This window comes from Pongo abelii, chromosome 7, assembly GCF_028885655.2.
Source record: "Pongo abelii isolate AG06213 chromosome 7, NHGRI_mPonAbe1-v2.0_pri, whole genome shotgun sequence".
NCBI classification, from domain to species: Eukaryota; Metazoa; Chordata; class Mammalia; order Primates; family Hominidae; genus Pongo; species Pongo abelii.
The window spans coordinates 82,134,391-82,158,174 of NC_071992.2; the positions used below are offsets into that span (position 1 = coordinate 82,134,391).

Consider the following 23,784-nt stretch of genomic DNA (forward strand, 5'->3'; position numbering starts at 1 on the left):
ATGTAGACAATCAGATTATATATGAGTAACAGTCTACTACTTCCCAAACCTTTTATCTTTTTTTTTTCTTTTTTATTGTGTTATTGCACTGGCAAGGACCTCTAGGAACAATGTTGAGTAGAAGCGATGAGGGCACATACACTTGTCTTATTGCTGATCTCAAAGGAAGTACTTGCAACATTTCACCAAATATGATATTTGCTGTAAGTTTTTTTTTTTTTAGTATGATATTTGCTGTAAGTTTTTTTTTTTTTTAAGATAGCCATACTCGGCTGGGCACAGTGGCTCATGCCTGTAATCCCAGCACTTTGGGAGGCTGAGGCAGATCACGAGGTCAAGAGATCGAGACCATCCTGGCCAAAATGGTGAAAACCCGTCTCTACTAAAAATACAAAAAAATTAGCTGGGCATGGTGGCGTGCACCTGTAGTCCCAGCTACTCAGGAGGCTGAGGCGGGAGAATCACTTGAACCCGGGAGGAGGAGGTTGCAGTGAGCTGAGATCGTGCCACTGCACTCCAGCCTGGCGACAGACCAAGACTCCATCTCAAAAAAAAAAAAAAAAGATAGCCATACTCAGATTAAGAAAGTGCTTTTATATTCATAGTTTGTAAAGTTTTTTTTTAAATCATGAATGAATGTTGATGGTTATGAAGTGTTTTTCTTTTGCATTAGGAGATGTGGTGAAATAAATTAATAGACTTCTAATGGTTCTTTTTGTATGTGTGTGTGTATGACAGGGTCTCACTCTGTCATTCAGGCTGGAGTACAGTGGTGCAATCTCGGCTCAGGCAACCTCTGCCTCCTGGGCTCAAGCAATCCTCCCACCTCAGTCTCCCGAGTAGCTCATGCCCTACAGGCTCATGCCACCATGCCAGCTAATTTTTTTTTTTTTTTTTTAGATGGAGTCTCACTCTGTTGCCCAGGCTGGAGTGCAGTGGTGCATCTTGGCTCACTGCAAGCTCCCCCTCTCGGGTTCAAGCGATTCTCCTGCCTCAGCCTCCTGAGTAGCTAGGACCACAGGTGCCTCCCACCACGCCCAGCTAATTTGTTGTATGTTTTTTAGTAGAGACGGGGTTTCACCGTGTTAGCCAGGATGGTCTCCATCTCCAGACCTCGTGATCCGCCCACCTTGGCCTCCCAGAGTGCTGGGATTACAGGCGTGAGCCACCGCACCCAGCCTAATTTTTGTATTTTTTGTAGAGACAGGGTTGTACCATGTTGCCCAGGCTAGCAGACTTCTAATGTTAAAATTTTTTGCATTCCAGCGATAAACCAAACTTAGTCAGAATAACATATCTACACAAATTAAGTTTGCTAATATTTTATTTAGGATTTTAATTTTTTTTTTGTACATATAGGGGTTCACTCTTGCCCAGGCTGGAGTGCAGTGGTGTGATTATAGCTCACTGCAATGTCAGACTCCTGGGCTCAAGTGATTCTCCCACCTCAGCCTCTTGAGCAGCTGGGACTACAGGTGTACACCACCATGCCCAGCTAATTTTTTATTTTTTTATTTTTGTAGAGACAGGGTCTTACTATGTTGCCCAGGCTGGTCTCAAACCCGTGGCCTCAAGCAATCCTCCCACCTCAGCCTCCCAAAGTGCCAAGATTATAGGCATGAGCCACCATGCCTTGCCAGGAATTTTTTCATCTAAGCTTAATAAGGAGGTTTTTCTTTTCTTTTTTTACAGACAGGGTCTCATTATGTTGCCTAGGCTGGTCTTGAACTCCTGGGCTCAAGTGATCCTCCTGCTTTGGCTTTTCAAAGTGCTGGGACTACAGGTGTGAGCCACCATGCCCAGCCTATCACTTGAGTTTTTACTTCAGGCTCTGTTTTCTAGCTTTGGCTAAAACAGAGAAAATTTGGATCACCTGAAACCTCATGAATGGCCATGCTATTTTGTAGGGAAGGCAAAATCTTACCTCTTCCATCTTAGGGTTTTTTTTTTTTTTAATTGTGGCTGAGCCTAAGAATTAAATTGACATACAGCAGATCAAGAGGAGAAAAGCAAGCAAATTTAGTTAATACAAGTTTAATGTGGCATGGGAGCCTTCATAAGAAATGAAGACCCAAAGACGCAGAGTTGTATACTTGCATACTAAGTTAGAAAAAGGACAGTAGGCCGGGTGCGGTGGCTCATGCCTGTAATCCCAGCACTTTGGGAGGCCGAGGTGGGCAGATCACTTGAGGTCTGGAGTTCGAGACCAGCCTCGACAACATGGTGACACCCCATCTCTACTAAAAATACAAAAATTAGCTGGGCGTGGTGGCACATGCCTATAATTCCAGCTACTCAGGAGGCTGAGGCAGAAGAATCACTTGAACCTGGGAGGCAGAGGTGGCAGTGAGCCCAGATCGCACCACTACACTCCAGCCTGGGCGACAGAGTGAGATTCCGTCTCAAAAAAAAAAAAAAAAGAAAGAAAAAAAGAAAAAATAAGAGCATAGTAAACTGTGAAAATGTGGCCGGGCGCGGTGGCTCATGATTGTAATCCCAGCACTTTGGGAGGCCGAGGTGGGTGGATCACCTGAGGTCAGGCATTTGAGACCAGCCTGACCAATATGATGAAACCCTGTCTCTACTAAAAATACAAAAAAATTAGCCGGCCATGGTGGCATACGCCTGTAATCCCAGCTACCTGGGAGGCTGAGGCAGGAGAATCGCTTGTACCCGGGAGGCAGAGGTTGTGGTGAGCCAAGATTGCACCATTGCACTCCAGACTGGGCAACAGGAGCAAAACTCCATCTCAAAAAAAAAAATAAAAAATAAAATGTGACAAGGTAAAGGAGCTTGGTCTAGGACTAGGGTAGTTGATTGGTGAAGGGTTCCTGTAAAAACATTTGTTTGTACAGCTTTTCCTTGGCTTCAGCTTCCAGTCCTTGATGGTAAGAATGATACTTTCTAGTATAGGGAGGAAATCTTTCACATAAAAATTTATTCTCCTGCTTTTAAGAAAAAGAACAGGCAGGGTGTGCTGTAGTCCCAGCACTTTGGGAGGCTGAGGCGGGAGGATTGCTTGAGCTTAGGAGTTCGAGACCAGCCTGAGCAACATGGCGAGACCCCTGTCTCTACAAAAAATAAATGAGCCAGGCATGGTGGTACATGCCTGTGGTCCCAGCTATTTGGGAGGTTGAGGCAGGAGGATTGCTTGAGCCCGGGAAGTCAAGGCTGTGGTGAGCTGTGATTGCACCACTGCACTTCAGCCTGGGAAACAGAGCATGAACCTGTCTCAAAACAAAACAACAAAAAATAGAATAAAAGTCAGAGCAATCGTCTTTTACCTGTCATTTTTCAAGTGCTTTTTTTTTTTTTTTCCCCCCTGAGATGGAGTCTTGGTCTGTTGCTCAGGTTGGAGTTCAGTGGTGTGATTTCGGCACACTGCAACCTCTGCCTTCTGGGTTCAAATGATTCTTCTGCCTCAGTCTCCCGAGCAGCTGGGATTACAGGCATGCACCACTACGTCCGGCTAATTTTAGTATTTTATGTTGGCCAGGCTGGTCTGGAACTCCTGATCTCAAGTGATCCGCCCACCTCGGCCTCCCAAAGTGCTAGGATTACAAGTGTGAGCCACCATGCCCAGCAATTTTTCAAGTGCTTTTAACTAAATATAGTCAATATGCCAGAGCAGCATATTTTGAAATGGCATATTCTTAATACTTTCACTTTAGAAATGGATTCTGTCTATAGATTTCAGTGTATAAACTGGTGTTCACATAGATAAAAATTAATGACCTTAGATAATTTTGGAAAAGGACAGACGTAAACTTTGTATGTAAGTGAAGTATTTATTAAACCAAGGGACGGTCAATGGACCTCATCAGCAAGCTATAGGAAAACTTTCTAGGGGCTTGAATATGGAAAAGGAGAGAACTGAATCAACCCACAACACAAAATAATAGACTGTTAACTCAAAAGAATTTGCACTGTAGCAGTCCATAAGAAATAATTTAGTTTCATCAAAACACCACCATTCATCTTGTTAAAAACAATATTAATTTAAACTGTATTGGTAGTTTTTATTGTTTTAGAAAATTAAAAGCTTCAGGAGCCTAAACTGAACCTAGAGTGGATTTGGATATATTTTAGAACATTATAATAAAAATAATGTCAGCACTTGTGAAGTGTCTTTGGTTTTCTTTTAAAAGAGATTGTGTTCTAAAGTTTGAGAAACTGCTTTTGCCTACTTTCCACCTTCTAGATATCTCTTGTTACTTTGGGACTCCTCTTATTAGATCTCTCTCTCCCAGGCCACCGGTGGGAACAGCTTAGAGCTTCTTTACAGGCTGTAGGAATCCATGTTATTGTTAGCTTTTTGTTGTTGTTTTTTGTTTTCTTGTTCGTGTTGTTGTTGTTGTTTTCCAGCTTTTCGGTTTGGCGGGTACATGTGCAGGTTTCTTACATGGGTGGAATCCATTTTAATGGACCCCTTGGCTTTCATCTACTGGAATTCCCACAGACTAGAGGCAGCGGACAACGTTTTCTGAATTCTGTTAGTATCTATACTTCCACTTAGGCCACAGGCTCAGTGGCTTCCAGATGCTCTAAATCACTGGCTCCAGCCCTCAGGCTTTTCAAAACCCTTTCAAACTCAGCTCCACGCCCACCGGGCTGCTTCCTCAGCCCCGCGACCACCCCTCCACCTGTGTCTCCCTCCTCTAGAGCTGTTTCCCAATCTTGCCAGCTAACCATTTGTTAAAAACACAGACTTCCAGACTATTTTTTCTGGAAATTCTGTATGTCTAAAGATAGGGCCCAAGGATCTGCATTTTAACAAATGTCCCAGAAAGTCTTACTGGCAGGCAAGTTTGAGAAACATGGTTCTAGGGTTTCCTCGGTCCCCACGCTTATTCCCTGCGGGCAGCTCACCGCTCGCGGGACATTCCGGTCGGTAACTCCAGGTTGGTCGGTTTCACCGGCGTCGGGTCCCTACGCAGACCAGAGGCGGTTGCTGGGCGACCAGACGCGCTGTCCAAGCGCCGCTCACGAGAAATCTCGCGACGTCGCAGGCTGCTCCCTCCCAGATGGGTCCTTCCCCTGTGAGGCGGCGGCCAGGCACTGATGGGCACTGACGGTGGTCACTAGGCCGACTCCGACTAGAGTCCTGTTAGCTTGAAGAGGCCGTGAGGCATCTGTCACCGCATTGTCTTAGTGGACCAATCAGTGGCCGGAACAATTTTTGGCAGACCACCATTTCCCCCTACCGGATTATCCTGCCATCGGCTTTGACCGTTTCAGTGCCCAACAACCACCTTTTCCCAATAACAGACCAGGAAAGGAATTATCTGATTCAGAATACAGCCTGTATTCCATCCTTTCCTCGGTGAAACCTCAAATTCCTTAGGGTGACATTGAGGGCTATTCATCATGACCAACCTCACCGCTTGCCACCTGCCCTCTACACTCCAGTGTTTTTCAGTATACCCTGTTCTTAATAATTAAAAAAATAATAATTCCCCTCTCTTCTCCGCCCTTCAAGGTAGGCATAGCACACACTTTCTCACCTCCTTCAGTCTTATTTTTCCTTTTAAGATTTAAAGACTCAGTTTGGAATTAGTGCAGCCTTTCCGAAGTCTTCCTGGGTATCCCATCTTGTTAAGTAATGCCCTTTCTTCCCCCCAAACAGCTGAGATGTATTACTTTTTCCAGCATGACACTTAATACAATATTATATGTTAGCTACTTAGCCATATCTCCAATGAGATGGTAAATTCTTTGAGGGCAAGTATTATGTGGTTTACCTCGCTATTTCCGGTACCTAGCAAAGTGCCTTGTTCATTAATAGTTACTCCATAAATATTTGCAAAATGAGTAATTTAATTGCAGAAGAAGAACAATAGTACAGGGAACTGACATTTATAGTGGAAAGCCTGGGGCTCATTAGGGATATGGTGAAGTGAGCAGTCTGGATGTAAGGGACAATGCAAACTGGAAAACATTTGAGTACCAGCTGTGATTCTGGTGGAGAAAAGGTTGTCATTGCCATTCTTTGAGCAAAGAAGTGTCAGAGCAGAAGATTGTTAGAATTGCAAGGTAGCTTAGAGCCCATGAGGGTAATCCAAATTGCCATTTTGCAGATAAGGATAGTCCCAGGGCTCAAAAGAAGAAAGAAACATGCTCAAGGTCACACCTGGGGTGGCAGAGAGGGAATTTCTTGGCCTCCTGATTTCAAGCCCAGTTCTCCTTTCATTTTATCCCCCTGACCATTACAACAAGAGTATCCTAGGAAGGTGGGGGAATGGTGGCAAAGGAGCCCTAACCCCATTCAGGATATTTCTGTTTAAGTCCAGTTGTGAAAGCAATCTTGGCCTGGGTTGGAGTGAAGGCAAAGAAAGTGGAAAGGAATGAAAAAATTTAGGAGATATTTTGAAGCATGATTTAATAGAGACTGGGTAGGATAAAGGGAGGGGAGAAGTTGAAGGTAATTCCCAGATGTTAGCTATGATAAAGGAACAATACTGGGGAAAGAGGAGAGATGGTGAGTAATTTGAAGGGAAGTGGACGAATTTGGTTTACCTACATTAAGTGTGAGGTGAGAAAGGTTTTAATAGTCTCCAATATAAAGCTGATTATTTAAACCATGAGGCCATAAATGGTAGTGAGGGAGAAAATAAGGAAAGCGAAATAGTGGGTTAATAGCTATGCCAACTAGTTTGGATAAAAGAGGGAAGAAAAACTAGTAAAGATGGTATAGAAAGAATCATCAGAGGTAAGATTTGTCCTGAGAAGCACAATAATTCAGTGATTCAGAAACTCATAATTCAGATTCAGACACTGGGGGAGGGAGTTTAAGGAGGGGGTACCTAACAGAACAAAAAGCCACAGAAGGATAAGAAATAAAAGAATGGCTGGGCATGGTGGCTCATGCCTGTAATCCCAGCACTTTGGGAGGCCGAGGCGGGCGGATCATGAGGTCAGGAGTTTGAGACCAGCCTGACCAACAAGTTGAAACCCCGTCTCTACTAAAAATACAAAGGGTGGCTGGTCATGGTGGCGTGCGGCTGTGATCCCAGCTACTCAGAAGGCTGGAGGCAGGACAGTCGCTTGAATCTGGGAGGCAGAGGTTGCAGTGAGCCAAGATTGCACCATTGTACTCCAGCCTGGGCAACAGAGCGAGACTCTGTCAAAAAAAAAAAAAAAAAAAAAAGGAAGGAAGGAAGGAAAGAAAGAAAAGAATGATCAACGTAATATGGCTAAAACACTACTAGAGGGGTACGAATTAGATGCCCCCCAATTATCTGTTTTGCAGTTCATTCATTTGGGGATAACAACTTTAACAATGATGCAGGGCTGGTCCATTGCTCTGTGTAGCACTTGGTCAACTTGCCGCTAGCATTACTTTGCTAGGAGCCTTGTTTAGCAATGCCTCATTGAAAATCAGTTGCTCTGGAAATCTTTGTTTTGGAACAATTGCATATATCATTATAAAACGGGGTATTATTTCATCTGTGGTAATATTTAACACATTTAACATGTTTAAATTAAATAACATTTAAATAAAACATATTTAAATGTCTAAAAGGATATACATGTAGATATATACCAAAATGTTTAATAGTGGTTGTTTCTTGGTGATAGAATTATGATTTTTTTTCTCCTATTTTTAGCAATAAGTTTTTTGTTTTGTTTTTTTTTTTTTTTGAAACGGAGTCTCACACTGTCACCCGGGCTGGAGTGCAGTGGCGCCATCTTGGCTCACTGCAAACTCCGCCTCCTGGGTTCACGCCATTCTCCTGCCTCAGCCTCCCGAATAGCTGGGACTACAGGCGCCCGCCACCACGCCCGGCTAATTTTTTGTATTTTTAGTAGAGACGGAGTTTCACCGTGTTAGCCAGGATGGTCTCGATCTCCTGACCTTGTGATCCACCCACCTCGGCCTCCCAAAGTGCTGGGATTACAGGCATGAGCCACCGCGCCTGGCCTATAAGAATTTTGTTTAATGATAAAATTACATTCTGAAAATTTATTTTGGATTCCACTGTTCATGGAATTGAAAATGTCTCTGTGACTGCTGGTAGTTACAGTGGTTTGAATTACTAATTTTTCTTTTTCTTCTTTTTTTTTTTTTTTTGAGACAGAGTCTCACTCTCTTGCCCAGGCTGGAGTGCAGTGGCACGATCTCGGCTCACTGCAACTTCTGCCTCCTGGGTTCAAGTGATTATCCTGCCTCAGTCTCCCAAGTAGCTGGGAGAACAGGTGCGCGCCATCACACCAGGCTAATTTTTTATGTTTTTAGTAGAGACGGGGTTTCACCATATTGGCCAGGCTGGTCTTGAACTCCTGACCTCATGATCCACCTGCCTCGGCCTCCCAAAGTGCTGGGATTACAGGTGTGAGCCACCGTGCCCAGCCGAATTACTAATTATTTTTTTGATGCAACAAGTTAAGAGAAAGTATTTTCTCATTAAGATGTGAAATATAGGCCGGGTGCAGTGGCTCACGCCTGAAATCCCAGCACTTTGGGAGGCCGAGGCGGATGGATCACGAGGGCAGCAGATCGAGACCATCTGGCCAACATGGTGAAACCCCGTCTCTATTAAAAATACAAAAATTGGCCGGTTATGGTGGCACCCACCTGTATTGCCAGGTAGTCCCAGCTGCTCAGGAGGCTGAGGCAGGAGAAATGCTTGAACCCGGGAGGCAGAGGTTGCAGTGAGCTGAGATCATGCCACTGTACTCCAGCCTGACAACAGAGCAAGACTCTGTCTCAAAAAAAAAAAAAAAAGATGTGAAATATAATTCCTGTCTGATGACACAGAATGTTAAACAATCATCTGTGTGTTTTCCAATGTGGCAGAAATTTGGCAGACTGCAAGAAATACTTGTCTTCAGTACCAAATTTGTAAGTTCAGCATAAAATACTCTAAGGTTTACACTTTTACAGATGTTGGGAAATAAGTATTTGTAAAAATATATATATTGTGAAGCCTTGAGAATCATTTTAAAAGGTACTTTTGGAAGAATGATGCTAAAAAGCACATTTGTAAAAGCCTCAACTAGAGTTTCCAAGAAACCTTAGACAGAAACATACTTTATATTTCATATATATTTTTTTGTAGCCCATATGTATTTCCTGACCTTCCAGAGTACATACAGCACACCAGCTTTAATGATTAGTTATCTTTCACTGAGAAACCAGCAAGTTAAAGGGCCCAGACATGCATAACATCACATAACTCCATAAAAAAAATGCCTCTTTTTGTCTTGATCTTGTAGATTGGTAAATGTTAGTTATATGGTAGGCAGACTTCTAAGATGGCCTCAGCGATCTCACCTCCTGATATCCAGGCCCTTGTGTGATCCTCTTCTCTGGAATGTGGACTAGACCTACTGACCTGTTCTAGTCAATAGAATAAGGCAAAGCTGATAGACTATCTTTCTGTGATTAGGTTACAAAAGATTGTAACTTCTGTATTGTTAGCAGACTTTATTACATTTTGGGCTTGCAGTCTTTGAAAAAACAAGTTGCCATTTAGGAGAGCACATATGGCAAGGATCTAAGGATAGTCTCTAGCCAACAGCTAGTGAGGAACTGAGACTGTCAATCCGATGAGAAACTAAATGCCAACAAATACTGTCTGAGCTAGGAAGTTGAGCTTTCAGATGAGATCAACACCGTAGCCAACACCTTGATAGCAGCATTGTGAGAGAGACTCTGAAGCAGAGGACCTAGATCCTTGACCTACGAAATCTGTGAAACAATATGTGTTATTTTAATCACTGAGTTTTGCAATTTGTTATACAGCAATAAATACCTAATAGGAGCAATGGAAAATTCCCTTAAGAAGAGGTTTATTCAGAAAATTGGGACATCATTCCTATTTTTATAGGACATTTCAAATGGCAACTCAGAGGAGAGAAAAGAAAATGACTACAGGAAGCTTAGTTAAACAAGTATATATTGATCTATCTATCTATCTATCTATCTATCTAATCTATCTATCAGAAGCTGCAAGCTGTAGAATCAATACAAACAAAACCCTTTTGGTTATGGATGAAGCAGTCTCTATTCAAGGTATCCTGTAACCTAGAGATGATCATTTCATTGGGAGCTTCTGTGGAAGATACTAGGAGCCCTCTAAGGCCATGATGTACACAATATGAGCCCTAATAATAAGTTATTTTAAAAAAATATCCTAAATATATATGCACCCAATACAGGAGCACCCAGATTCATAAAGCAAGTCCTTAGTGACCTACAAAGAGACTTAGACTCCCACACATTAATAATGGGAGACTTTAACACCCCACTGTCAACATTAGACAGATCAATGAGACGGAAAGTCAACAAGGATACCCAGGAATTGAACTCAGCTCTGCACCAAGCGGACCTAATAGACATCTACAGAACTTTCCACCCCAAATCAACAGAATATACATTTTTTTCAGCACCACACCACACCTATTCCAAAATTGACCACATACTTGGAAGTAAAGCTCTCCTCAATAAATGTAAAAGAGCAGAAATTATAACAAACTACCTCTCAGATCACAGTGCAATCAAGCTAGAACTCAGGATTAAGAATCTCACTCAAAACCGCTCAATTACATGGAAACTGAACAACCTGCTCCTGAATGACTACTGGGTACATAACGAAATGAAGGCAGAAATAAAGATGTTCTTTGAAACCAATGAGAACCAAGACACAACATACCAGAATCTCTGGGATGCATTCAAAGCAGTGTGTAGAGGGAAATTTATAGCACTAAATGCCCACAAGAGAAAGCAGGAAAGATCCAAAATTGACACCCTAACATCACAATTAAAAGAACTTGAAAAGCAAGAGCAAACACATTCAAAAGCTAGCAGAAGGCAAGAAATAACTAAAATCAGAGCAGAACTGAAGGAAATAGAGACACAAAAAACCCTTCAAAAAATTAATGAATCCAGGAGCTGGTTTTTTGAAAGGATCAACAAAATTGATAGACTGCTAGCAAGATTAATAAAGAAAAAAAGAGAGAAGAATCAAATAGATGCAATAAAAAATGATAAAGGGGATATCACCACCGATCCCACAGAAATACAAACTACCATCAGAGAATATTACAAACACCTTTGCGCAAATAAACTAGAAAATCTAGAAGAAATGGATAAATTCCTCAACACATACACCCTCCCAAGACTAAACCAGGAAGAAGTTGAATCTCTGAATAGACCAATAACAGGAGCTGAAATTGTGGCAATAATCAATAGCTTACCAACCAAAAAAAGTCCAGGACCAGATGGGTTCACAGCCGAATTCTACCAGAGGTACAAGGAGGAACTGGTACCATTCCTTCTGAAACTATTCCAATCAATAGAAAAAGAGGGAATCCTCCCTAACTCATTTTATGAGGCCAGCATCATCCTGATACCAAAGCCTGGCAGAGACACAACAAAAAAAGAGAATTTTAGACCAATATCCTTGATGAACATTGATGCAAAAATCCTCAATAAAATACTGGCAAACCGAATCCAGCAGCACATCAAAAAGCTTATCCACCATGATCAAGTGGGCTTCATCCCTGGGATGCAAGGCTGGTTCAATATACGCAAATCAATAAATGTGATCCAGCATATAAACAGAACCAAAGACAAAAACCACATGATTATCTCAATAGATGCAGAAAAGGCCTTTGACAAAATTCAACAACCCTTCATGCTAAAAACTCTCAATAAATTAGGTATTGATGGGACGTATCTCAAAATAATAAGAGCTATCTATGAGAAACCCACAGCCAATATCATACTGAATGGGCAAAAACTGGAAGCATTCCCTTTGAAAACTGGCACAGGACAGAGATGCCCTCTCTCACCACTTCTATTCAACATAGTGTTGGAAGTTCTGGCCAGGGTAATTAGGCAGGAGAAGGAAATAAAGGGTATTCAATTAGGAAAAGAGGAAGTCAAATTGTCCCTGTTTGCAGATGACATGATTGTATATCTAGAAAACCCCATTGTCTCAGCCCAAAATCTCCTTAAGCTGATAAGCAACTTCAGCAAAGTCTTAGGATACAAAATCAATGTACAAAAATCACAAGCATTCTTATACATCAATAACAGACAAACAGAGAGCCAAATCATGAGTGAACTCCCATTCACAATTGCTTCAAAGAGAATAAAATACCTAGGAATCCAACTTACAAGGGATGTGAAGGACCTCTTCAAGGAGAACTACAAACCACTGCTCAAGGAAATAAAAGAGGATACAAACAAATGGAAGAACATTCCATGCTCATGGGTAGGAAGAATCAATATCGTGAAAATGGCCATCCTTCCCAAGGTAATTTACAGATTCAACGCCATCCCCATCAAGCTACCAATGACTTTCTTCACAGAATTGGAAAAAACTACTTTAAAGTTCATATGGAACCAAAAAAGAGCCTGCATCGCCAAGTCAATCCTAAGCCAAAAGAACAAAGCTGGAGGCATCACACTACCTGACTTCAAACTATACTACAAGGCTACAGTAACCAAAACAGCATGGTACTGGTACCAAAACAGAGATATAGATCAATGGAACAGAACAGAGCCGTCAGAAATAATACCACATATCCACAACTATCTGATCTTTGACAAACCTGAGAAAAACAAGCAATGGGGAAAGGATTCCCTATTTAATAAATGGTGCTGGGAAAACTGGCTAGCCATATGTAGAAAGCTGAAACTGGATCCCTTCCTTACACCTTATACAAAAATCAATTCGAGATGGATTAAAGACTTAAATGTTAGACCTAAAACCATAAAAACCCTAGAAGAAAACCTAGGCATTACCATTCAGGACATAGGCATGGGCAAGGACTTCATGTCTAAAACACCAAAAGCAATGGCAACAAAAGCCAGAATTGACAAATGGGATCTAATTAAACTAAAGAGCTTCTGCACAGCAAAGGAAACTACCATCAGAGTGAACAGGCAACCTACAAAATGGGAGAAAATTTTCGCAACCTACTCATCTGACAAAGGGCTAATATCCGGAATCTACAATGAACTCAAACAAATTTACAAGAAAAAAACAAACAACCCCATCAAAAAGTGGGCGAAGGACATGAACAGACACTTCTCAAAAGAAGACATTTATGCAGCCAAAAAACACATGAAAAAATGCTCACCATCACTGGCCATCAGAGAAATGCAAATCAAAACCACAATGAGATACCATCTCACACCAGTTAGAATGGCAATCATTAAAAAGTCAGGAAACAACAGGTGCTGGAGAGGATGTGGAGAAATAGGAACACTTTTACACTGTTGTTGGGACTGTAAACTAGTTCAACCCTTGTGGAAGTCAGTGTGGTGATTCCTCAGGGATCTAGAACTAGAAATTCCATTCGACCCAGCCATCCCATTACTGGGTATATACCCAAAGGACTATAAATCATGCTGCTATAAAGACACATGCACACGTATGTTTATTGTGGCATTATTCACAATAGCAAAGACTTGGAACCAACCCAAATGTCCAACAATGATAGACTGGATTAAGAAAATGTGGCACATATACACCATGGAATACTATGCAGCCATAAAAAATGATGAGTTCATGTCCTTTGTAGGGACATGGATGAAATTGGAAATCATCATTCTCAGTAAACTATCACAAGAACAAAAAACCAAACACCGCATATTCTCACTCATAGGTGGGAATTGAACAATGAGAACACATGGACACAGGAAGGGGAACATCACACTTCGGGGACTGTTGTGGGGTGGGGGGAGGGGGGGAGGGATAGCACTGGGAGATATACCTAATGCTAGATGATGAGTTAGTGGATGCAGCGCACCAGCATGGCACATGTATACATATGTAACTTACCTGCACATTGCGCACATGTACCATAAAACCTAAAGTATAATAAAAAAAAAAATAATAATTTAGTAAGTTATTTATGTAATTTATTATATAATGTATTTTATAAATATAAACGATTATTACATAGATTATATATAAAACAATCCATGGTATTTCTTCTGTGTTCCAGACCTATGCATCCAACTGGCTGCTAGACATTCATTCCACCTGGATATAAATGTGCTGGAGGCATTGAAAACTCAAGCTGTCAAAACTGAACTCATTTCCATCCTTCACAAATCTGATAGACTTCCTCTAGTTCCTGTCTTGCTCAGAGTTCACCCTACTACAGATGTAGATCCTGAGAGCCATCTCCAGTACTCTCACATATTAATACTAGTCACCAAACCATGTCCACTTAATCTCAGCATGACTTTCAAATCTAGCTTTCTCTCCACGTCCCCATTATTAACTAACAACAGATGTGAAAGGACTTTGTGAAGTTCTATTTTTAAAAGTTATATTAATTTTAATACACAAAGATTTTCTCAAGTTCTATTTTTACAGTTCTGTTATGTTTAATATATGTAGACTCTTTTCTAAAATGGTTCACTTGCACTCATCACTAGAGGATCAAATTGAAATAAATATAACATGTGAGATGTGGCTATAAATTAAGGATCTCAGCTGAAAATCAGTTTCATTACCTTAAAGACACATTTTTTTTTTTTTTCGAGATAGGGTCTCTGTCACTTGGGCTAGAGTGCAGTGGTAGGATCACAGCTTACTGCAGCCTCGACCCTCCGGGCTCAAGAGCTCGCTCACCTCAACCTCCCGAGTAGCTGGGACTATAGGTGTGCTGCAATGCCCAACTAATTTTTGTATTTTTTATAGAGATGAGATTTCACCATGTTGCTCAGGCTGGTCTTGAATCCCTGGGTTCAAGCAATCCACCTGCCTCGGCCTCCTAAAGTGCTGGGATTACAGGCGTGAGCCACTGCGCCCAGCCTAAAGACACATGTAATATTATACCTTAAAGTAAAAAGATTTTACCTTAAAGTGAAAAGAGGCTTTCTGAAAAGTATTTTGTAAACATTGCCACTAGCACTCTAATTTAAGTAATGTTTTATCTCAATTTCTGTAACATTTATTGTCAATAGAGTCTAAAATTTTAGTTTGAGTTTTCAGGTAGCATTTGCAAGACATGCACATACAATTTTAGAAAAAGTTTAGATTAGGTTTCAGGAACAGTTCCCTGCTTATGTTTTAGGTATTTCAAAAAAATTGTCTTTTGTACCAGAGATGGGGAACCTCTGGAGATTCAAGACCAAGTTTGCTTAAGTTTATCAGGCCAATAATAAGTTCAGCAAAAGTTTAATTAGTTTGTGATGGATAGGGGCTAAGAGTGAAACTCAGCAATGTAATATACTCTATCCTCATATCTTTCAAAATAACTTAAAATAAGTGAAAACATGTTATATATCTGTGTACCTCTATTTAATTGCTTCACTTTTTGGTTCCTGTTTGCTTTTTTTGGTAAGCTCATTTGAAAAGAGTTCCACTCCTTCATGCTTGTTTTTGCAAGTGGCTGGTGCTTTTTAAATAATAGTATGTCCTTTAATATATTTCTACAGTAGTGATCCTTTATAGAATAAGGCTTTTTTTTCACTCCTATTTTAAACCTCTTAAGAAGTTTTGGTAAAAAGTATTTGTTTTTATAATGATCTCACAGTGTAACACAAGTCACAGTGGTGCATGCCTGTAGACCCAGCTACTTGGGAGGCTGAGGCAGGAGGATCGCTTGAGCCCAGGAGTTTGAGGCTGCAGTACACTATGATTGTGCCTGTGAATAGCTACTGTACCCTAGTCTGGGCAACATAGCAAGACCCCATGTCTAAAAAAATAAAGTCACTTTAAAAGTGTGGGCACCAGTCCAGGCGCGGTGGCTCACGCCTGTAATCCCAGCACTTTGGGAGGCAGAGGCGGGTGGATCATGAGGTCAGGAGATCGAGACCATCCTGGCTAACACGGTGAAACCACATCTGTACTAAAAATACAAAAAATTAGCCGGGCGTGGTGGCGGGCGCCTGTAGTCCCAGCTGCTGGGGAGGCTGAGGCAGGAGAATGGCGTGAACCCGGGAGGGGGAGCTTGCAGTGAGCCGAGATCGCACCACTGCACTGCAGCCTGTGTGACAGAGCAAGACTCTGTCTCAAAACAAAACAAAACCAAAACCAAAAAAAAAAAAAAAGTGTAGGCACATTTAATTTCCTCCTCTAAAAATGCAGTATATTGTTGATGTTTCTGAAAAGCAAATAAAATATGTGCAGTAAGTTATTTCTTTTCTGAACAGATATTTATGGGTTGACTGCCAGGTGCCACTGCTTAAGGTGCTGGGGATACAAAGGTGAGTTAGAACAAGTCCCCACCCCCATGGAGCTTACATTCTAGAAAGGGGAGACAGACTAATAAATCAAACACCCAAATAATTTCAGATTGCAATAAATTCTGTGAAAGAAATAGAGTGTAATGAAATTGTGTAACTGGGATAGGGAGGAAGAAGGGAAGGAGAAAGGTATTTCCTTGAGATGAGGGAGATGGGCATTTGAACTGAGACAAGAATGAGGAGCCAGGTGTGTGAGAGCCTGCAAGGAAGTGTTCCAGGTCCAGAAAGCAGCCACTGTGAAGGTTTGGAGTGGGGAAGAGCTGGGTGAGCATAAGGACCCAGAGGACAGTGTGGGTGGAAGACAGTGAAGAGTGGGAGAAGGGGTGATCATGGAAAGTAGGAATCAGATGTAAAGGGCCTTTTGGTCACAGTGAGAAATTTGGATTTTGGTATTAATATGTCATAGTATTTAACTCATAAGGCAGAATGTAAATTTTCCTTTTGTTAACAGGAAAAAACTAACTTTATTGCATGTATGATATTTAGAGTTTGAAGGAGAGAGCAGTTGCTACTTTATAAGAAGAAAAAATACTGTTTTTGTAGTGTGATATTAATGTAATTAATAGTATTAAGGATGCCCTTAGAAATCTAAGCAGGAGGGTCTTGAGAACTTGGAAATATATTTCAACTTGTGTTCCAAATTGTCAGATTCAATATAGCTGTTGTTTTAGTTTTGCTTTCTGGTGTAGGTAAAGCATGTGTTAATTATTTTCAGATCTTGGGATAACTAGAAGTCTATAATGTTGATGTCTGTCTATATGAATTACCATTTCAACATTCCATAGTTTTAAGTGATGTAGTGTTTACCTTAAATATTAAGACTAGTTAGACCCATAATCTTCCCTAAAAAGTGGTGTTCATTTGTAATTCTGACATCAGTGGCCTATCAAGGTAACTTTCTTCAAGCTACAGAACATTTCACTTTTTTCTTTTCTCCCCTTCCTTCCTCCCTCCCTCCCTCCCTCCCTCCGTCCCTTCTTCCTTCCTTCCTTCCTTTCCTTCTCTTTCTTCCCCCTCCTCCTCCTCTTCTTCTTTTCTGCTTCTTCTTTCTTCTTCTTCCCCTCTCTCTCTCCTTCCCCTCCCCAACTCTTCTTTTTATAAAACTTTTACCCCCTTTGCTAGAGTGCTGATACAGAACCTTTCAGATGGCTGTACTTATTCAACATGATGTGTCCTCACATATAAGATCACATATTAATTTCTGGCCAGGCGCGGTGGCTCACGCCTGTAATCCCAGCACTTTGGGAGGCCGAGGTGGGTGGATCACCTGAGGTCGGTCGGCAGTTCAAGACCACCTGACCAACATGGAGAAACCTCGTCTCTACTAAAAAATACAAAATTAGCCAGGCGTGGCAGCGCATGCCTGTAATCCCAGCTACTTGGGAGTCTGAGGCAGGAGAATCGCTTGAACCCAGGAGGCAGAGGTTGCAGTGAGCCAAGATTGCGCCATTGCACTCCAGCCTGGGCAACAAGAGTGAAACTCCATCTCAAAACAAACAAACAAACAAAATCACATATTAATTTATTCGCCTAGTTTGTGTTACTTTATTTTCTAAGCCCAGAACCTTAAGATAGCTTCAATTATACTGAAAAGATACGCAAGAAATGATAGATGGATTATAATAGGAGTTGAAGTAAAAAGTTAAAGCTAATTCTATATGTGTTTTAAAGGACTTATTTAGCAACATCAATGATACACAGAATAAATTCAACTGAATTTAAGGATGGAGTATGAAGTAGCAAGTGCTAGGAACAAAAATGAATCATATAAGTTAAACATTTATTTGGAGATGAATTTATACCAACTGATTTTTCAGGAAGGTAAGTAGTTTAAAGTAACAACTATCAATGGTAAACATATTTATAGTTTTACAATAGGTACTTATAATAACCCTCTGAAATCTAATATAAAGGCTAAACAAAGATTTATTGTAGACAATATACTTTTTAAAGCATATGCCTCTTAGGTTTTGAAAAGCACAACTGTAGTTCATCAAAATGTGCCCAAGGCACAAATACCATTTCACTCAGTCATTAGAAACTTTAGCATAATTGCTTAGTATAATCCAAAGAAAATATGAGCATTGACATCAGGGACTCTCCAATTTGTTAAGCAGTTGTTCCATAATTTTTGGCACCAAGATAATCCACATGTTGAAAAAGCAATTAATCATTGGTGTTAGTTATCAAGCTATGATTTTAGCTGTTTCCTCCCAAATGACCTGAAATGATAGAGTTCCTGATTTTATTTTCGTAATATTATTTCTGAGATCAAAAGTTTAAGTATGCCAATCTGGTCACAGTTGACCTGAGTTTCTTGTGTTATTAGATTTCTAAAGTAGGTTATAACTTTATGTTTACAAAGATAAATGGTATTTCTTCTGGTAGTATATGGATAAAAATTTTAGAAACCTTTAGAAACCTATAGACTGATTATCTCAGAAGTAGTTACTTAAACTAGCATTTTGGCCCCAAGAAAGTAAATTTATTTGCTGTTGGAGCTTGTACTGAAAATAGGCCAAAATGAGAGAACACACAACTAGACTTGCAATTTTCTAACAAGTATTTTATGAATACAATGGCATAGATACATCGATTATTAAACAGTGATGACATTATTATCTCATTATAATTTAAACAGAATTATATTTTATAAGAATGAGCAAAAATAAAAGCTGTCATTCTGTGTAGTGTATCTTCCTGTCTTCAAAACTAGAACAAAAAACCACATTACTCACCATATAGGTATATTAAGTTATAGTTAAAACAATCCATAAATATAGAAACCTTGGATACTTAACAATCTGTGTTCAGTTGAGTTTACTCAGCTACATGTGGATACAGTGCAGACTTAGTAATATAAATGAACTCTTCTCTGCATGCATGGCTTGTGCATCTGTACCTCATCACTCACAGAACAGTTTTTGGAAACTTTGAAACTCTGCAATATGCAGCACACCTACCCTCCAACAGTTTCTCTGATTCACCGTAAAGTTCCTTATGCTCCTGCTCTCTTCTGTGTTTATTTTTAAGTGGCTGCTCTGTGGGGCGGTTTATTCTATTGTGCAATGCAGTGATTTTTCAAAGTCCTGAATACAAGGTAGTCATACTAATTTGTGACAACAATCTTCAGACTTGATCCCTCTAACGAGCACATGATGTTTGGTCTCAGAGCTTATTTTCCAAATTGAGAAACAATGGAGCGCAAACGGCTATTCTTCCGCTATTGGCTTTTTTGTTCTTGGCAGTACTTGCGTGGTGTGTTGTTGTTAATCAATAAATAAAACATGCAGATTGAAGTACTGATATAACTGGACAGTGTAACACAAAATGGTACTACAGGCATATTGTACATGTCAACAATATATATAAGGTCATGTTGTTGACTTTTTGGAACTAGGACCTTGAGATATTAAAGCAAACTGGAAAATTTGGAACACCCTCGATTCTGGTATCTCACTGTCCTCCTTAACTGGCTCCAATCCCCATTCCACATCCAGTGACTTCTCACTCCATCTCTGCTCCAGCCTGGGCTTCTAGTCCTGCTCTGGCTCATTTTATTACTTGGACATTGGGATTTTTTATGATAATTGATATTTCCTGTATATTATCACCAAAGAGCTTTGGAAATTATCTCTGAAAAATTTGAAACTGAACAAGAAACAGACTTCACTTGGGAAAAATGGCCTTTTCAGCTTTAAGTAGCTCAAGGCTGTAAGACAATGCTTTGCAGGAGAAGGCAACCCCAACTTAGTTTAGTCAACCCCAACTTAGTTTCTAAATGATGGCTGCAAATTGAACCCTGATTTCCTAAAAGCTCAATGTTATAAACTGGACACTAATACCAAAAGTAATCATGAAAATAGATTAAAATGTAAAGAAGTGCTTAAAAATATTTTTAAAGGATCTCTTTAGTAAAGTAGCTACATTAAATGAAATGCAAATGCCTCATTCTGGGGCTGTTATTGCCTGGGCTGGGTGGTTGCTTGAGGGGACGTTGGTGGTTGTGTCTGTAGCATCAATTGACCCACTGCTTGTGCATTTTGGTTTATTGTCCCTATTTCCAGCTCTAGAAGTAGCCCTTAATTGATCTCAGCAGTTGCTATATGTAATCCCAAAGGTGGGCTCATGACTTTTTAGGTCAATCAGAGTGAAATCAGAATCTTTTTTTTGACAATGAGCCAATATATTCTTTTTAAGTTACTTTTTTGTTTTGTTTTGTGGTTACTTCCAACCAAGGAATCATTACTGAAATACTGACACTTCTCAAAATGAGTCCAATGAAATTAGGACTGAAAAGCTTTCTTTCCCTGGTAATTCTCTGTTGTAAGCATAGGTATTTTCCATCCCACCAAGATAATTTTTTTTTTTTTTTGAGACGGAGTCTCACTCTGTCATCTAGGCTGGAGTGCAATGGCACGATCTCTGCACACTGCAGCCTCCACCTCTGGGTTCAAGCACTCCCCTGCCTCAGCCTCCCGAGTAGCTGGGACTACAGGCATGCACCACTACATATGGCTAATTTTGTATTTTTAGTAGAAACAGGATTTCGCCATGTTGGCCAGGCTGGTCTCAAACTCCTGACCTCAGGTGATCCACCCGCCTCGGCCTCTCAGTGTTACGATTACAGGCGTGAGCCACTGCACCCAGCATCCAAGATAATTTTAATTAATAAGTTTACCAGTGTCAAATTAAATGTGGATTGTCAAATTAAATGTGAATAACTGTATTCAAGTCAGGTCAACTTGGTCAACTTGAAGTCAACTCCTGATCTCAAGTGATCCGCCAAACTTGGCCTCCCAAAGTGCTGGGATTACAGGCGCCAGCCACCGTGCCCAGCCTCCAAGATAATAAGTTCACCAATGTCAAATTAAATGTGGAATGCCAAATTAAATATGAATAACTGTATTCAAGTCTTGGAATGAAAACTGCTAATGTTTTCATGGTGACTTCAATGACTCCTTACTTTTTCATGTCAAAACCTTAACCATTTATTCATCTCTGTGAGAGAAACCTCAATTCATTTGTTTTCCGAGAATGACTCAATATGATGCTGGCGTTGCTATATCTAACTGTGGCAGTAACTGCAGATTTTGGCTGTTCTTTGGGGGCAGAAAAGATTTTTTTTTTTTTTTTTTTTTCTGTAGAGACAGGGTTTCACCTTGTTGCCCAGGCTGGTCCTGAACTCCTGAGCTCAAGCGATCCACCCACCTCAGCCTCTCAAAGTGCTAGGGTTATAGGCATAAGCCACCACTCTTGGCTCATGATTTTTGTTTTAAAGGGCATAAAAATAGAGGTCAGGTTGTGCTGTCTGAAATTTGGGGGGTGCCTCCTTTAAAGGGATATAAAACAGACCAAAAAGTTAATATATCAGCAACCAAGTATTTGGATATTAATTGGCTTCCTCATCTTAATAAAAAATCTGCCTCATTGCTAAATCTAACAAAACTCGTGTTTTTTTTTCCTTGACCTTTTGTACCATGTGAAGTCACTGGTAAGTTCCTATTTACTTATTTATTTAATTTAGAGACAGGGTCTCACTCTGTTGCCCAGGCTGGAGTGCAGTGGTGCAATCATGGCTCACTGCCACCTCAACTTCCTGGGCTCAGGTGATCCTCCCACTTCAGCCTCCCAAGTAGCTGGGACCACAGGTGCATGCCACCACGCCTGGTTAATTTTTGTATTTTTTTGTAGAGAGATGGTTTTGCTATGTTGCCCAGGCTGGTCTCAAACTGCTGGGCTCAAGTGACCCTCCTGCCTCAGCCTTCCAAAATGCTGGTATTATGGGCCATGCCACCATGCCCTGCCGTAAGTTCCTTTTTAAAGGTTTCTTACTCCTTGGCTCCTGTGGTCTCCTCTTCCTCTGCCCATTTTAAATATCTGATGTTTCCATGATTCAGTCTTGGGCCCTCTTCTCATTCTTTATTCTCCAAGGGTTATCTCATTTGCTGTCATCTAGGCTTTACTGCCAAATCTGTCAACAGGAAGCTCTTAGAAAAGACAATCTAGTACATTTTTGCTCTGTTTAAAACTCTCTAACTCCCTAACGCTGTTAGGATAAACTCCAGAATGCCACCACAGGATCTACCCTGGTCCTACCTCTGAAGTCATCTCTTGTCACTCCCCAAGTCCTACTGACATATATACATATATATACATACACACACACACACACATTTTTTTTCAGACAGGGTCTCACTCTGTCACCCAGGCTAGAGTACAGTGGTGCGATCATGGCTCACTGCACCCCCACCCCCTGCCACTGGCTCAAGCAATCCTCCCACCTGAGCCTCCCAAGTAGTTGGGACCACAGATGTGCACTACCACACCTGGGTATTTTTTTGTACTTTTAGTATAGATGGCATTTTGCCACGTTACCCCAGGCTGGTCTCGAACTGCTGAGCTCAAGCAATTCTCCTGCCTCAGCCTCCCAAAGTGCTGGGGTTAAAGGAGTGAGCCACCATGCTTGGCCCTACTTACCAGTCTTAAGTCTAACTGAATCTCATTTCTTTGAAGGTTCTAGGTTCTTGCTTTCTACCTCTGAGCTTCTACACACTGCTGTACTCCCTGCCTGTAATAGTAACCACCTCCCTATTACTCTCTTCTGGCTAATCCTTTCATATTTCAACTTAATGGTCAGGCCACATCCTTCAGGAAGCCAACTTTGCTAACCTCTCTTGAGGATATGCATTCCTCCCCATGAGTCCCCAACACACTTTATTTCTCCCCTCATAGCAGTATCTTTAAGTTCTTGTTAATTAAGCTTTAGCCTCCAGAAGTTCTGTGAGGACAGTGGCCATGTCTAGCTTGTTCAGCATATTTCCAGAGAGTAACAGTCGCCAGCTCAGGAAAGGTATGTGATGAATATCTGAAGGACTAGATCCCCTGTGCTAGGCTGTCTCTAATAAGTATTTGATTTTCAGGAAAATAATTTATGGTACTACTCAGTTAATGTTTTGCAGGAACATTAAAAGTGTTCCTAATACATTATTAAAATAATTAACTGTTAAATTATATTTTACTTACAGACAGTCAAAAGAAGGGACAAATTGAAAAGTGGTTCTGACAATCAGTATGGCAAGTGAAATGCTGAAATTCTTTGACTAATTTAGATAGTCTAAACTCTTAAAAATAGAAAGTTCTAATAAATATATTTTCTCTCATATTCAAGAACCGTAATGGATACTAGAAAAATATTGTGAATCTTCCCACAAAAAAATCAAAGGACAATTTCATTTTAAAGAGCTTTATTACAGGATATTAATATTTAGGACACTTCAGAGCACCTTATACTTCTAATCGGATTTTGGGTAACTGGTTTTAAAGTGTTACTTGAATATTTTTCTCATACTGTCTTTCAGGTAAAGTACTTCTCAGAGACCGTTTAAGAGATGTTAATTTGATTAAACAGTTTATCCTTAATAACCTGAGACATCAATCCATGGATAGCTTCTATGGTAGTTTTACAGCTGGAAAAAAAAAAACACACATCACATGATGTCATAAATTGAAAACTATTTCAAACACACAAGATCAGCCCCAATCCATCCATGTAACTCCAATGAGTT

The 23,784-nt window shown here is 40.6% G+C and overlaps 2 protein-coding genes across 10 annotated transcripts in view; both read right to left on the reverse strand.

Annotated features, from left to right (window-relative positions):
* The window catches only part of PPP1R42 (protein phosphatase 1 regulatory subunit 42), a 64,143-nt gene extending 58,862 nt beyond the window's left edge, over positions 1–5,281 (reverse strand). The window contains exon 1 of one of the 3 annotated variants that reach the window (XM_054561683.2): positions 4,870–5,281. Coding sequence is in view for 1 of the 3 variants with exons in the window: in XM_054561684.2 (XP_054417659.1) it covers positions 4,870–4,883 (14 nt within the window). In the remaining 2 variants the exon portion in view is untranslated. The remainder of the gene's footprint in view (positions 1–4,869) is intronic. The other 2 variants (XM_054561684.2, XM_054561681.2) reach the window with 2 other exon arrangements.
* An 18,165-nt stretch (positions 5,282–23,446) lies between these two features.
* COPS5 (COP9 signalosome subunit 5) overlaps positions 23,447–23,784 on the reverse strand; it is a 42,070-nt gene continuing 41,732 nt past the window's right edge. For all 7 annotated transcript variants that reach the window (XM_054561711.2, XM_054561708.2, XM_054561710.2 and 4 more), the window contains one exon: positions 23,447–23,685. In XM_054561711.2, coding sequence (XP_054417686.2) covers positions 23,601–23,685 — 85 coding nt within the window. In that variant the 3' untranslated portion in view covers positions 23,447–23,600. The remainder of the gene's footprint in view (positions 23,686–23,784) is intronic.